Below are 17,404 nucleotides of genomic sequence, written 5' to 3'. Positions count from 1 at the left end.
GAACATGACCTGAGCCAAAGACAGACACTTAACCAACTACACCACCCAGGCATCAAAGATGAGAAGGCTTTAGTTGCAACACTTTTATTGACAAATCCATCACTTAAATTCTCTTGATTGCCTTGGAAGACATCTTAAATCCAAAGGAGTAAAATTCTTCTAATAGGAATTATATCTGATTCATCTCCGTATTCCCCAGGGTCAGCTCAGGGCTGATAACCTATGTAAAGTGCTCAAGAAATGTCTGATGAAGACAATTGAATTAATGGAAGTTAGAATTATTGAGGGTTCTACCATCATCTTTCCCCATGGCCCATCTATAGACCAGGTCTGTGAGGCAGTCCCAGCATTAACATTTTTCTTTTTCTTTTTTTTTTTCCAGTTTTATTGAGGCATGATTGACAAATAAAAATTGCATACAGTTAAGGTGTACAATGTGATGTTTATGTACACTGTACACTGTGATATGATTACCACAATCAAGCTAATTAACATATCCATCCCCTCACATAGTTATGGTTTTCTTGTTTTGTGGTGAGAATACTTGAGATCTATTCTCTTAGCAAATTTTAAGCATACATTTTTGTTAACTATAATTTCCCTGCTGTCCACTGGTTCTCCAGAACTTATTCATCTTATAACTGAAAGTTTCTATCTTTTGACCAACATCTTCCCATTTCCCCCACCCCCCAGCCCCAGCAACCACCATTCTACTCTATTGCATGAGTTCCACTTCTTTAGATTCCACATATAAGTGACATTATTTGGTATTTGTCTTTCTGTAACTGGCTTATCTCACTTAGCATAATGTCCTCTAAGTCCATCTATGCTGTTGCAAATGGCAGGTTTTCATTTTCATTTCTACACTTCTATCTATCATCTATCTATCTATCTATCTATCTAATCTATCATTTATCTTTTTAAAAATTCTGTTAGTAACCATACAGTACATCATTATTTTTTAATGTAACATTCCATGATTCATTGTTTGTGTATAATACCTGATGAGGGAGCAGGAGGCTGGCTGAGGACAAAGCAAAAGCTGGCACCTTGCACCCCCTCTCCACCCGCTCCCCTCCCCTCAGTAATATATGTGACATTCCTCAGGCACCCCTGACTGCCATAAACAAGAAACAAATAGTTAACTTGCAGAGATCACAATCCTACAAGACAGGAGTCTCCCTTGGTTTACAAATGTCCTAGAGATCTACAAAGAAGTTACCTTATCAATAGCACGATTTCCAGAGACAAATAGCTCAGTTCCTCAAGTCCTAATGTCACCCTCCACTCCATAAACAAAACTGAAGGAGGCTGAGGTAGAAGGAAATGTAAATATATTTGAATCTCTTCTGAACCTAAATCTCACTAACAAAGACGCTTTGATAGCAGGATTGTGACATCCCACCAGGAATCTCCCAACTATCTTGATGTTAATGGCTGGCCAAAAGACAACATTGATCAAGCTGCAAGGCCTCAGGTATCCCAGCACCTTGTAGGCCCTCTTTAGCATATGAAAGCTCCGTTGAAACCTCCCTTCCCCTCACCTTCCCCCAACTACAAGGTACATAACCTGCCATCTCTCACAACCCGGGGCAGCTCTTTCTGCCCATGGGTCCTTTAATAAACCACCCGAGCTTTAATAAACCACCATTTTGCACCAAAGATATCTCAAGAATTCTTTCTTGGTCATCGGCTCTGGACCTCAGCCCACTGAACCTCACCTAGGTTCTAGAACTTCATCAATACCCAGTTCTCCACACAACATGGGCCCTTCTTAATACCTGTCACGGGGCTAACCCATCCCTCAACTCCCCTCCCCTCTAAAACTATTAGTTTGTTTCCTGGAGTCCATAGTCTTTCATGGTTCATCTCCCCTTCAGATTCCTACCCCCTTCATTTTTCCCTTCCTTCTCCTAATATCTTCCATGCCATTCCTTATGTTCCACAAATTAATGGAATCATTCTATCATCTATCATCTATCTATCTATTATCATCATCTATCTGTCATCTATCTACTGTCTATTATCTATCTATCTATCTATCTATCCACCTATCATTTATCTATCTATCTCTATCATTTACCTAACTATCATTACATTTTCTCCATTCATTTGGGCATGGACATTTTCTTACCATCAGGCATCAGTTCCAGCACCATCATTGGGTAGGCATAGTTACTGCAGCCAACTTCAACACCACAGTGTTTCACACATTCAGAAGGCACAACACAGGCCACTTTCTCTGAGGAGGGATTCATATAAGTATGTTCAGTGAGTGCGGCCCAAACAGGTAAGATCTACAACCATTGAACATAGAGACAAGTTGTACATTATGGGTGAGAGGAAAGACATTTGCTGGGAACATTTAGCTCCCTTTGCACTGACCTAAGGAGCAGGGTTCCTCTTGGGGTTGTGGCCCAGCTAGAACATGAGAGCAAACAGGAGGAACTGATTCCATCCTCCAGAGAAGTTGCAAAAGCATAAATCCTCCCAGAGGCACAGAACTCCCGAGATAAAATAACCATAACAGCCAAACAATACTCAGGAAGTTAGTTCCGTGTCCAGTCATTTAGCCCAGTGCTTTCCACCTGCATCTAAGAAGAGGTGTCACTTGTGATTTTTCTCAGGGATGATTGCTCATGTGGGATGAGGTCTCCCTTCACTATGGCAGTTTTACAACACCTTGGCAAAATTTTTTTTTTTTTTTTTTTTTTTTTTTGCTTAATATTATTGATGAGGCAGCACGAGGCTGGCAGAAGACAAAGCAAAAGCTGGTGCCTTGTACCCACCCCCCATCTGCTCCCCCTCAGTCCTATATGTAGCATCCCTCAGGCAGCCCTGACTGCCATGAACAACAAGCAAATAGTTAACTCGCAGAGCTCACAATCCTGCTAGACAGGAGTCTCCCTTGGCTTACAAATGTCCTAAATCTCACTAACAAAGACGATTGTGACATCCCACCAAAAAGTCTCCCAACTATCTTAATGTTAATGGTTGGTCTAAAGACAACATTGATCAGGCCACCAGGGCAAGGCCTCCGGTAGGCCTCTGACATCCTGGCACCTTGTAGGCCCTCTTTAGCATATGAAAACTCCGTTGAAACCTCCCTTCCCTCACCTTCCCTCAACCAAAGGGTACATAACCTGCCCACCCCTCACAACCCAGGGCAGCAGCTCTTTCTGCCCATGGGTCCTGTCCCCGTGCTTTAATAAACCACCATTTTGCACTAAAGATGTCTCAAGAATTCTTTCTTGGTCATCGGCTCCAGACCTCAGCCCACCGAACCTCACCTAGATTCTAGAACTTCATCATTATGACAACAGATAGCAAAAAAATGACTTAAAAAAATCTCTGAGAAACAAACAGGGTTTGGAGGGGATGAGGTTGGAGGGATTGGGTGAGCCTGGTGGCAGATAAAGGAGGGCATGTATTGCATGGAGCACTGAGTGTGGTGCATAAACAATGAATTTTGGAACACTGAAAAAGTTTTAAAAAATAAAATAAATAAAATGTAATTTTAATAGGGAAAAGAAGAAATTAAAAATAGAGATACCCTATGACACTGCAATTGCACTACTGGGTATTTACCCCAAAGATACAGATGTATTAAAAAGAAGGGTCATCTGTACCCCAATGTTCATAGCAGTAATGGCCACAATCACCAAACTGTGAAAAAAGCCAAGATGCCCTTTCAAAAGATGAACGGTATGGTCCATATATTAAAAAAAAATCTCCCAGAATACTAACACCATAACACATTAGCTGCTTTTAGTTTTTTAATTCTTTTTAAAAAAAGATTTTATTTATTTATTTGAGAGAGAGAGAGTGAAAGAGAGAGAGCATGAAAAGGGGAGGGTCAGAGGGAGAAGCAGACTCCCCACTGAGCAGGAAGCCTTATGTGGGGCTCTATCCTTGGGCCCTGGGGTCATGGTCTGAGCTGAAGGCAGATAATTGACTGAGCCACTCAGGAACCTCTTTGTTTTTTCTTTTAATTATTTTCTAATCTTTTCCCACAGAGAAATGTCTCTTTTGCAAAACTGTAGTAATTGTTGAGATCATATTTTGTAGTTTGCTTTTTTAAAAAATATTTTATTAATTTATTTGACAGAGATCACAAGTAGGCAGAGAGGCAGGCAGAGAGAGAGAGGAAGGGAAGCAGCCTCCCTGCTGAGCAGAGAGCCCGATGCAGGGCTCAATTCCAGGACCCTGAGATCCTGACCTGAGCTGAAGGCAGAGGCCTTAATCCACTGAGCCACCCAGGCACCCCTTGTAGTTTGCTTTTTACACTTAAACATAATAACAATTTTACTAAGTTTTGAGAAAGTTTTTGGTCTCTTGTGTGTAATTTTCATAAAGGGGGTATACAATAATTTTGTTGACTGTTCCCTACTAATTGGATATATAGGTGTCAAATATGCCAGAATTTCCTGTTTCTGAGCCCCTGCAAAAACTGTTCTTGCCACCTGGAATTGTGTTTTTACTTCCATTCATATGGGTTTTCTATCTTTTTTTTTAATATTTTATTTATTTACTTTACAGAGAGAGAGAGAGAGAGAGATCACAAGTAGGCAGAGAGGCAGGCAGAGAGAGAGGGGGGAAGCAGGTTCCCTGCTGAGCAGAGCCCCATGTGGGGCTTGATCCCAGGACCCTGAGACCACGACCTGAGCCAAAGGCAGAGGCTTAACCCACTGAGCCACCCAGGCGCCCCATAATGGGTTTTCTATCTTTTCAAGGTTTTAATACATCTTAAAACCACAACTCAGAGTTCAAGAATAAAAGAAAGAGGATTTATGAATCAATGGCTTGCCTGTGTATAAGATGCGGCTGATCATTCCTGGCATCACCATGAGGAACATGGGCAGCAGTTTCAGGTACCCACACATGATGCAGGCGGCCTTCACATGAGACATGTTCTTACCTGATAGGCAGCGTTGCACAATTACCTGCCAGGAAAACATGACATAGTCATCAAACAACTTGAGGATGATGTAAAAGAAGGTGAGTGCTTCTTTTCAGGGATTAATGTTACAATAAGATATGAGGCCATGAATAATGGATAATAATGGACTTCAGAGTGAAATCAGAATTCGAGTCTCTGCTCTACTTCTTTGAGTATTTGGCTTTGTGACATGCAGATTTTTCATCTCTAAAAAGGTTATCTTCAATTGAACATAAAAAATAAATTTAAAAATGGAAAAAAGAATTAATGATAACTTTAACTTAGAGAAGGATATAAATGGGTCAACTGAAATGTCAATAATTACTAACTTCAATAATCACTAAACTTGTGATTGCATTACACAATTCACATTTTATATGCAACTAATGAATTGTTGAACACTATATCAAAAACGAATGATATACTGTATGTTGGATAATTGAACATAATAAAAAAAACTTGTTATAAAAAATAAATAAAAGGGTTATTTCTTGCAGAACAGTTGAATATTTGGTATAATGTTTGTAAGACTCTTGATACATACAAGTCAATACACATCAGTACTATTAAAATATTTACAGCTCCTAGGCTGCACTGAAACCATGGCCATGTGTTCCTCCAAGTAGAAGGCTGTCACTACTGGTCTTTGCCACCAGTTGTGTGATTAAGTTTTGCTTTTAGTGTTGTAAGCACCAAATAAGCCACATACTCATCAGTATCTCTTCACCATTAGAAAAGAATTGTCTCCTTGGGAAATCAAACTCATTGGCATAGAAACATCAGAGTCAGGCAGCCATCAGAAGAGAACCCCGAGACACTAATCTCTAGATTTCTTCAGAATATTCTGAGGACCTCATTGAGATATGGAGCAAAAATAGTGGTCCTGGGAAATTCAATGTGTATAATTTTACCATTCCACTTAAGTTGTGCAATCCCTTAACTAAGAATTTTCTAGTAAAGCAGGATTTCTACCTATAATGCCATAACTTCTTGACATTCTTCTTCTCAAGGAATGTCAGAATATAGGGATGGCTTTTAATGTTTCATTCTGTTTGGAGAGATAGCAACAGTGTCACTCAGTGCTGGGGGAGCAGTGCCATCTTTAGACAGAGGGCTTGAAACAGAAAGTTGGAAGAACAACACAAAGGTGAGGAGGGGAGGCCTGTCAGCAGACAAGCAAGGTCAGATATCAAATCTAAGGGTGAATGTGAGGCCATTTACAGGAGATAAATCAGATGGTCAGAGGCAAATGTAAATAATAAAGATAGTTGCAGAAATCAATGAAAGGATGCACTCTTTGGTAGAGAGGTTGAGAAAATCAGTTTATTTTATATAGAGAAGAGAACTGATTCCTCACTGACACAAGTGACCACTGGCCCAAGATGGGTTAAAATTGTGAAATTATAGGTTTGAGTTGACAGAGACTATAGATGGTGATGAAAACTTCATTCAAATTTAGTGTATATGCTGCTGAAGCAAGCACGGTGATGAAGACTTCAAAATAAAAAACAAAAACAAACTCAAGTGCTATGAAAAGGAACATCCAAAAAACAAAAAATAAGATCTTGAGAGTTATAAACACAAAGGCAGGAAACTGGAGGATAATATTGAGGAAATTTAGAAAGTAGAGCAAAAAGACCAAGAGATGAAAGATGGGGGATGAAAGATAAGAACACTAGAAAACCAGTTGTAGAAGACCAACATCCAACAGCAGAGGGTTTCCAAAGGAAAACACAAAATTCCATAGAGAAAAGACAGGTTACATCCAAAGGATCAAGAACAACTTCAGGCTTCTCACCAGTAATGGTAGAAGTCAGAAGACAATGAATTTATGTCTTTGGGAAAGTTATTTCCAACTTAGAAATGTGTAGATGGCCAGAGGATCAATTTAAGAAAAGTTGAAGTGAAGACATTTTCAAACATGAAGACAAATTTATCTCCTATTTTCCTCAGGAATTGCTGGAGAATTCAATTATTGGAAGACAATATAAAAATCTGAAAACTGGAAAACCAAAAGGGAACAATGCAAGAATTTATTTAAATCACCTAGGGATCAAATTTACAAGTAAATTCTGATTCAGTGGGTCTGGGTAACATCTGAGAGCATTTATTTCTAATGTGCTCCAAGGTGATGACACTCCAATGGTTCACCAACCATACTGATTTGCCTGTGGGGCGCTCTGTGGATGAAGTCCTACAGCTGGTTCAGGCCTTCCAGTACATGGATGAGCATGGGAAAGTCTGTCCTGCTGGCTGGAAGCCAGGCAGTGACACAATCAAGCCTAACGTGGACGACAGCAAAGAATACTTTTCCAAACACAACTAGACTGCAGACAGGTGGGAAGAATGGGCTGTTGGCCTCCACCTGTGCCTCTACCTGGATACCCCACTGCTGACCCAGGAAAGGCCAGACTTGCCCCTTTAAACTCCATAGTCCATGACCCTGGAGGTTTGTACAACCATGCTGTACAAAGATTTAGAGAAGAGAAATACAAACCAAAATACTTAACTGAAGGAGTCAAAAATGTTTGCTTTTGAGGGACAAATAGGATAGAGAGCAGGACAACAGACATTTATTTTTTATAACAACCCTTGTAGAAGTGTTTGGCTGTTTAAACAATGTGTGTGCATGCATGTGTGTTTATGTGTGTACAAAATAGAAACTAGATGCTTTTCTATGAGTAGAAAAAGAGCAACATAAACATATTTATACACCACACACATACTTTACCTGATCTGTGCACCAGTACCACAGAGCTACTATGGTCATTCCGAATATTGTTCCTGGCCAAGGAAGATCCCCTGTGACAGCATTTCGGAAAATGTGGAAGGAGTCAGCCTGAGGAGTGATTGGAGCTGATTGTCAGGTTGTCCCCCTCAACTATGGTTGGGATGGCGTTCATGTACTTTTCTGTAAAACTCTCATAGCCTCCCACTTCGGTAAATGCTGCAAAGGTATTGGATAACATGAAATGTTTAATAGAAATCTAATCATATTAAATCTAATTTAATAGAACGAAATCTATTATTAAATATAATTTAATAGGAATCTGTTCATAGTTATTCCTTTGTGGTGGAGGTATCCAAGCATCTCCAATCAGCCTAGTCAAATCTTCAGTGTTCTTGGATCCATGTCTTTCTAGTACTTTCACTGGCATTGGCAATTCTTTTTTTTTTTAATTTAAAAAATTTTTTTATAAACATGTATTTTTATCCCCCGGGGTACAGGTCTGTGAATCGCCAGGTTTACACACTTCACAGCACTCACCAAAACACATACCCTCCCCAATGTCCATAACCCCACCCACCCTTCTCCTAACCCCCTCCCCCCAGCAACCCTCAGTTTGTTTTGTAAGATTAAGAGTCACTTATGGTTTGTCTCCCTCCCAATCCCATCTTGTTTCATTGATTCTTCTCCTACCCACTTAAGCCCCCATGTTGCATCACCACTTCCTCATATCAGGGAGATCATGTGATAGTTGTCTTTCTCTGCTTGACTTATTTCGCTAAGCATGATACGCTCTAGTTCCATCCATGTTGTCGCAAATGGCAAGATTTCATTTCTTTTGATGGCTGCATAGTATTCCATTGTGTATATATACCACATCTTCTTGATCCATTCATCTGTTGATGGACATCTAGGTTCTTTCCATAGTTTGGCGATTGTGGACATTGCTGCTATAAACATTCAAGTGCACGTGCCCCTTTGGATCACTACGTTTGTATCTTTAGGGTAAATACCCAATAGTGCAATTGCTGGGTCATAGGGCAGTTCTATTTTCAACATTTTGAGGAACCTCCATGCTGTTTTCCAGAGTGGCTGCACCAGCTTGCATTCCCACCAACAGTGTAGGAGGGTTCCCCTTTCTCCGCATCCTCGCCAGCATCTGTCATTTCCTGACTTGTTGATTTTAGCCATTCTGACTGGTGTGAGGTGATATCTCATTGTGGTTTTGATTTGTATTTCCCTGATGCCAAGTGATATGGAGCACTTTTTCATGTGTCTGTTGGCCATCTGGATGTCTTCTTTGCAGAAATGTCTGTTCATGTCCTCTGCCCATTTCTTGATTGGATTATTTGTTCTTTGGGTGTTGAGTTTGCTAAGTTCTTTATAGATTTTGGACACTAGTCCTTTATCTGATATGTCGTTTGCAAATATCTTCTCCCATTCTGTCAGTTGTCTTTTGATTTTGTTAACTGTTTCCTTTGCTGTGCAAAAGCTTTTGATCTTGATGAAATCCCAATAGTTCATTTTTGCGCTTGCTTCCCTTGCCTTTGGTGATGTTCCTAGGAAGATGTTGCTGCGGCTGAGGTCGAAGAGGTTGCTGCCTGTGTTCTCCTCAAGGATTTTGATGGATTCCTTTCGCACATTGAGGTCCTTCATCCATTTTGAGTCTATTTTTGTGTGTGGTGTAAGGAAATGGTCCAATTTCATTTTTCTGCATGTGGCTGTCCAATTTTCCCAACACCATTTATTGAAGAGGCTGTCTTTTTTCCATTGGACATTCTTTCCTGCTTTGTCGAAGATTAGTTGACCATAGAGTTGAGGGTCTATTTCTGGGCTCTCTATTCTGTTCCATTGATCTATGTGTCTGTTTTTGTGCCAGTACCATGCTGTCTTGATGATGCCAGCTTTGTAATAGAGCTTGAAGTCCAGAATTGTGATGCCACCAACGTTGGCTTTCTTTTTCAATATCCCTTTGGCTATTCGAGGTCTTTTCTGGTTCCATATAAATTTTAGAATTATTTGTTCCATTTCTTTGAAAAAGATGGATGGTACTTTGATAGGAATTGCATTAAATGTGTAGATTGCTTTAGGTAGCATAGACATTTTCACAATATTTATTCTTCCAATCCAGGATCATGGAACATTTTTCCATTTCTTTGTGTCTTCCTCAATTTCTTTCATGAGTACTTTATAGTTTTCTGAGTATAGATTCTGTGCCTCTTTGGTTAGGTTTATTCCTAGGTATCTTATGGTTTGGGGTGCAATTGTAAATGGGATGGACTCCTTAATTTCTCTTTCTTCTGTCTTGTTGTTGGTGTAGAGAAATGCAGCTGATTTCTGTGCATTGATTTTTTATCCTGACACTTTACTGAATTCCTGTACAAGTTCTAGAAGTTTTGGAGTGGAGTCTTTTGGGTTTTCCACATGTAGTATCATATCATCCGTGAAGAGTGATAATTTGACTTCTTCTTTGCTGATTTGGATGCCTTTAATTTCCTTTTGTTGTCTGATTGCTGAGGCTAGGACCTCTAGTACCATGTTGAATAGCAGTGGTGATAATGGACATCCCTGCCGTGTTCCTGACCTTAGCGGAAAAGCTTTCAGTTTTTCTCCATTGAGAATGATATTTGCGGTGGGTTTTTCAGAGATGGCTTTGATGATATTGAGGTATATGCCCTCTATCCCTACACTTTGAAGAGTTTTGATCAGGAATGGATGCTGTACTTTGTCAAATGCTTTTTCAGCATCTATTGAGAGTATCATATGGTTCTTGTTCTTTCTTTTATTGATGTGTTGTATCACATTGACTGATTTGCGGATGTTGAACCAACCTTGCAGCCCTGGAATAAATCCCACTTGGTCGTGGTGAATAATCCTTTTAATGTAGTGTTGAATCCTATTGGCTAGTATTTTGGTGAGAATTTTCGCATCGGCATTGGCAATTCTATCATGCTTTCACAAGGTAGACAAAGCAAATCACCCTTTAACCTTTCTCCTTATGTCACTTTTGAAAATTGTTTTTAGTGCCTAGGTTTACAGTAAAAATAAAACTGTTATGCAACAGACTTATGTTGATGTCTCATAACCATCCAGAACAGAAATAAGCCTGAAGGTGAGGTAACAGAGTGAGAGTAGCAGAATTAGCCATGAGAAAGCCCCAACTCTCCTGAAAAAACCAGAGCAATGGTCTCTCTTGCTGACAGAAAGTCTGGCTATTCTGACCTTATGCACAGTTTGGTTTTTCTGATGCAATACTGTATTCTACTCATGCTAGAATAAAAAAATGAGAAGATAAGGAACAGATATTGGAGGCAGCAGATTATGTGTAGTGAGGTGAAATTGTGAGAGCCCACTGGGGGTCTGGAAAGGCAAGAGAAATGTAGAAAAGAGCAATAATGTATAGAAACCCTAGAAAGAAGTATGAGCCCAGGCATCTGGGCCCACCTAGGATAAGTTAAATAAAGTAGTACAAAATTCATCAGAGTGTCATACATCCTTAGTGTTGTGGTTGTCATTAATTTACTTCTCCATTACTTATTTCATTTAGCACCAAAGTGTTTGTATGTGCCAAGCGTTGTGCTAGGATTATGTTCAAAATAAATGTGCAGGACAGGAATTCAATCCAATGGAGGATACAGAACATACAAAGAAATTTTTCTGCTAAGGGGAATACAGTTTTTAACAGCAATAAAGGAATGATGCTAGGGGATGTGAACCTCCTCTCTTCTTACAAGGTTAGGAGAAGGTGATTCTAGAGGTACATCACCAAAACTAGACAAAAAGAAACACAAGTAAGAACAGCATAGAAATTTGCTAAATAGAAAGTTTGCAAGCAATTGGGTACTAGTAGTTGTCTCTAGAGCTGCTCTCAATAGAACTTTCTGCTATGATGGAACAGTTCTATATCTGTGCTGCCCATATGAAAACTACTAGCCATATATTGAGCACTTGAAATATGGCTAGGCAGGGGCACCTGGGTGGATCAGTGGGTTAAAGCCTCTGCCTTCAGCTCAGGGCATGGTCTCAGGGTCCTGGGATTGAGCCCTGCATTGGGTTCTCTGCTCAGCAGGGAGCCTGTTTCCCCCTCTCTCTCTGCCTGCCTCTCTGCCTACTTGTGATCTCTCTCTCTCTGTCAAATAAATAAACGGAATAAAAAAAGAAATATGGCTAGGCAAATGAGAAAATGAATTTTAAATTTTGATTAATTTACATTTAAATAGCCATATGTGACTAATGGTACCCATGTTGTGTCAAAATCACCAACTCTCTTTGCGGATTTGTTGACCTTACAGTTTTATCAGTTTTTGCTTCACATTATCTTCAAGCTCTGTAATTGGTACCTGCATATTTAGAGTTGTATTTACTGTGGCTTGTGATTAGGTGCATGCATATTCAGAATTGTATTCAGTGCAGCTTGAGTGGTTGGGACATGGTGGCTGCAGGACAGGGGAGGAATGAAAAGACACTTATTTTCATCTTATATCCTTTTGATTTTGCACATGGATTTCCTGGGCAAAGGTAAACAGATACCATAATAAAAGAAAACAAAAATAGGCAAACTGTAAATTAAATTCGTTAATAGTGCTTGCTGCATGACTTAAAAGAATGAACTGATACTAATTAAGTGAGAGTCATAAAGGAAAATCCAACCTCTGCTTGTATATTCCAGCAGCAGAGGGAGTAACATACTTTAATAATTTCCATGGCATCAGTCATAACGAAGTTAATAGTTATCATTATCTTAAACTATTCTTATTTTTAATCCTTCATTTTATGAAGGTTTTATGTAAATAGTTTCTGTGCCTTGAATCCAGTGCACCAATATTTTTGCAAAAAAACAACTCAGTGAAACTGATTTTGTTGATTCCAAACACAAACATATTAAGATTAAACCTGAGCAAGAATTTTTTTTAAAGAAAGGGAAGTTCTTCCCTCATGCTGAGACAGTATAGCAAGAAAGAAGTTAAGCAGATGTTTCAATGATATAAATTATATAAATGGTTAGAGAGTGTAACCATGTAGAACAGGGAGGCAGCAGTAAAGAGCAGTCTCACCATTTCCAGCCCTAGGGCACTGCACGTACTGTCATTACTTACCATACCCCATGAGAATAAAAGAACCTATCAGCATGATGATGGTCTGGAGGGTGTCTGTGTAGATAACTGAGGCCAACCCCCCTGTGGAGAGAAAGAAAAGAACCAGGACATTTTATCTTTGTCCCCTCATCTCTTTGCCTTCACCTTTAGGTTCTCCTAAAACCAAACCCTAGAAACTCAGCAAAGAACATATGAAAAGCTCTTGGCTTGGCCACAAGCTTCTCTTGGTATCATTATCTTCTTAATTATGTGTTTCATTGACCCTCCTGTCTCCCTTGCCTGGCCTCAACTCAAATTTCTATGAACCATAGTGAAATTCCACACTCATGTGAGTTTCTCAATATTAAATAGTAGAAAAAGCAAAAGTTTACTATCATGGAAGTTTCCCTTAACAATCCTTTAATTCACTCCATGTAATACTCCATGTATACTGTTTCTCAAAAATTTGGGCACAGCCATTTTTACTCTAGTGTTGAAACACATCATTGACTCATAAGTTGAATGCCAGTTATATAGTCAGTCATTCACTTGTGTTTTGCTTCAGTGTTGTACAAACAACAACTTCTTTTTCAACCCTAGACTTGCTAGTCTCTCAGTGAACAAGCTATTTTCTTATGAGAGTGTCATTGGAAAACAAGACTGATTCTGTAAAGGAAAAGACTCAAGTCTTCATATTTTATTTATTTTTGAAACATAAACTAAATGTGTGAAAATGACTCTAGAGCTGTCTTGACTGTTCTAGCTGTTATTTTTCTCTATTTTTTTCCAACTGAGCTGGTCTAGTTTCATTTTCATAAGTTAGTAAGGGTTGGACACTAGGGGAGTGGATGTGGTCCATGGGAGCCTGCTTGGACTGTTGTCAGATACTTTTTCTCTACAATACACTGCTTCAGTTCTCCCCTCCTGATTCTGCCATTCAGAACCCAGGCAACCTGCATTCATTTGCATCCTGCCTTGAATTTGCCAGTCTCATGTCTGAGCTGCTATTTCATTCTGACTTTGCATGTGTATGATATGATGGATTCCAAATGTCAGTCTGGGTACTGAACACATAGCTGAGCCAAATCACCATTTCTCCACTTTAACTACTACATGATTATCTTCAGTCAAGGTATTCACACCTAATACTGAAGATTTTTTTATTTTGGAAATGGAAATGTTCTGGATGTGCAGTCAAATTCTTCTTTCCTCAATTAATATAAAAACATTTTCATTCCAATATTAGTTAACATGCAGTATTATATTACTTTCAGTTGTACAATATATTGACTCCACAATTCCATACATTGCCCAGTGCTCATTAGAAAAAGTGCCTTAGGGGGCACCTGGGTGGCTCAGTGGGTTAAAGCCTCTGCCTTTGGCTTAGGTTATGATCCCAGGGTCTTGGGATTGAGGCCTGCATTGGGCTCTCTGCTCTGTGGAGAGCCTGCTTTCTCCTCTCTCTCTCTCTGCCTGCCTCTCTGCCTACTTGTGATCTCCGTCTGTCAAATAAATAAATAAAATCTTTAAAAAAAGTGTCTTAACTCCATCACATATTTCATCTATCCCCCAATCTACCTCCCTCTGGTAAACATCCATTTTTTCTCTATAGTTAAGAGACTGTTTCTTTGTTTCTCTCTCTTTCTCTTTTCTTTTCCTTTGCTCTGTTTTATTTCTTAAATTCCACATGAATGAAATAATATGGTATTTGTCTTTCTCTAACTGACTTATTTTGCTTAGCTCCATTCATATTTCTGCAAATGGCAAAATACCATTCTTTTTTATGGCTGAATAATATTCCATTATATGTATATATAATGGAAAGTTATATATATATATGACATATGTATATATAGATATGTAGATATATAGATATATATAACATTTTCTTTATCCATTCATCTATTGATGGACACTTGGGCTACCTACAAAATTTGGCTATTGTAAATAAGCCTGCTATAAACATAGAGGTTCATATATCCCTCTGAATCAGTGCTTTGCATTTTTTGGGTAAATACCTAGTAGTATGATTTCTAGATCATAAGGTAGTCTTAGTTTTAACTTTTTAAATGTTTTTTAAAGACATTTATAATTTTTTAAAATAAACATATAATGTATTATTAGCCTCAGGGATACAGGTCTGTGAATTGCCAGGTTTACACACCTCACAGCACTCACCATAGCACATACTCTCCCCAATGTCCATAACCCCACCACCCTCTCCTCCCCATCACTTCCCCTGGCAACCCTCAGTTTTTTTTTTTGTGAGATTAGGAGTCACTTATGGTTTGTCTCCCTCCCAATCCAATCTTGTTTCATTTATTCTTTTCCTACCTCCCACAGCTCCGACATTGCATCTCCACTTCCTCATATCAGGGAGATCATATGATAATTGTCTTTTTCCGGTTGACTTATTTTGCTAAGCATAATACCCCCTAGTTCCATCCATGTCATCACAAATGGCAAGACTTCATTTCTTTTGATGGCTGCATAGTATTCCATTGTATATATATATCACTTTTTCTTTATCCATAAATCTGTTGATGGAATCTAGGTTCTTTCCATAGGTTTGTCTATTGTGGACATTGCTGCTATAAACATTCGAGTGCACGTGCCCTGTCAGATCACTACATTTGGATCTTTAGGGTAAATACACAGCAGTGCAACTGCTGGGTCATAGGGTAGCTCTATCTTCAACTTCTTGAGGAATCTCCATGCTGTTTTCCAGAGTGGTTGCACCAGCTTGCATTCCCACCAACAGTGTAGGAGGGTTCCCCTTTCTCTGCATCCTCACCAGCATCTGTCATTTCCTGACTTGTTAATTTGACTGGTGTGAGGTGGTATCTCATTGTGGTTTTGATTTGTGTTTTCCTGATGCCGAGTGATGTGGAGCATTTGTTCATGTGTCTGTTGGCCATCTGGATGTCTTCTTTGCAGAAATGTCTGTTCATGTCTTCTGCCCATTTCTTGATTCGATATTTGTTTTTTGGGTGTTGAGTTTGCTAAGTTCTTTATAGATTTTGGACACTAGGCCTTTATCTGATATGTCATTTGCAAATATCTTCTCCCATTCTGTCAGTTGTCTTTTGGTTTTGTTAACTATTTCCTTTGCTGTGCAAAAGCTTTTCATCTCGATAAAATCCCAATAGTTCATTTTTACCCTTGCTTCCCTTGCCTTTGGCGATGTTCCTAGGAAGATGTTGCTGTGGCTGAGGTCGAAGAGGTTGCTGCCTGTGTTCTCCTCAAGGATTTTGATGGATTCCTTTCGCACATTGAGGTCCTTCATCCATTTTGAGTCTATTTTCGTGTGTGGTGTAAGGAAATGGTCCAATTTCATTTTTCTGCATGTGGCTGTCCAATTTCCCCAACACCATTTATTGAAGAGGCTGTCTTTTTTCCATTGGACATTCTTTCCTGCTTTGTTGAAGATTAGTTGACCATAGAGTTGAGGGTCCATTTCTGGGCTCTCTATTCTGTTCCGTTGATCTATGTGTCTGTTTTTGTGCCAGTACCATGCTGTCTTGATGATGACAGCTTTGTAATAGAGCTTGAAGTCCGGAATTGTGATGTCACCAACTTTGGCTTTCTTTTTCAATATTCCTTTGGATATTCGAGGTCTTTTCTGGTTTTGTATAAATTTTAGGATTATTTGTTCCATTTCTTTGAAAAAGATGGATGGTACTTTGATAGGAATTGCATTAAACATGTAGATTGCTTTAGGTAGCATAGACATTTTCACAATATTTGTTCTTCCAATCCAAAAGCATGGGACATTTTTCCATTTCTTTGTGTCTTCCTCAATTTCTTTCATGAGTACTTTATAGTTTTCTGAGTATAGATTCTTTGCCTCTTTGGTTAGGTGTATTCCTAGGTATGTTATGTTTTTGTGTGCAGTTGTAAATGGGATTGACTCCTTAATTTTGCTTTCTCCTGTCTTGTTGGTGTAAAGAAATGCAACTGATTTCTGTGCATTGATTTTATATCCTGACACTTTACTGAATTCCTGTACAGGTTCTAGCAGCTTTGGAGTGGAGTCTTTTGGGTTTTCCACATATAGTATCTTATCATCTGCAAAGACTGATAGTTTGACTTCTCCTTTGCTGATTTGGATGCCTTTAATTTCTTTTTGTTGTCTGATTGCTGAGGCTAGGAGTTCTAGGATTATGCTGAATAACAATGGTGATAATGGACATCCCTGCTGTGTTCCTTAGTGGAAAAGCTTTCAGTTTTTCTCCATTGAGAATGATATTTGCAGTGGGTTTTTCATAGATGGCTTTGATGATATTGAGGTATGTGCCCTCTATCCCTATACTTTGAAGAGTTTGGATCAGGAAGGGATGATGTACTTTGTCAAATGCTTTTTCAGCACCTATTGAGAGTCTTATGTGGTTCTTGTTCTTTCTTTTATTAGTGTGTTCTATCACATTGATTGACTTGTGGATGTTGAACCAACCTTGCTGCCCAGGAGTAAATCCCACTTGGTCGTGGTGAACAATCCTTTTAATGTACTGTTGAATCCTATTGGCTGGTATTGTGGTGAGAATGTTTCTGTGTTCGTCAAGGATATTGGTCTGTAGTTCTCTTTTTTGATGGGATCCTTGTCTGGTTTTGGGATCAAGGTGATGCTGGCCTCATAAAATGAGTTTGGAAGTTTTCCTTCCA

At 39.2% G+C, this 17,404-nt stretch overlaps 1 protein-coding gene across 1 annotated transcript in view; it reads right to left on the bottom strand.

Moving 5' to 3' along the window:
* LOC116572281 (solute carrier family 5 member 4-like) overlaps positions 1-17,404 on the bottom strand; it is a 57,266-nt gene that overhangs the window by 13,171 nt on the left and 26,691 nt on the right. Inside the window, 5 exon segments of the mRNA XM_032311155.1 lie at positions 2,135-2,242; positions 4,808-4,943; positions 7,671-7,788; positions 7,790-7,886; positions 12,764-12,844. Of these exon segments, the coding sequence (XP_032167046.1) occupies positions 2,135-2,242; positions 4,808-4,943; positions 7,671-7,788; positions 7,790-7,886; positions 12,764-12,844 (540 nt within the window).

The sequence above is a fragment of the Mustela erminea genome, chromosome 13 (assembly GCF_009829155.1).
Source record: "Mustela erminea isolate mMusErm1 chromosome 13, mMusErm1.Pri, whole genome shotgun sequence".
Classification (NCBI taxonomy): Eukaryota; Metazoa; Chordata; class Mammalia; order Carnivora; family Mustelidae; genus Mustela; species Mustela erminea.
Note: the sequence above shows the minus strand (reverse complement) of the source record. Positions and strands in the feature narration are given on the sequence as shown.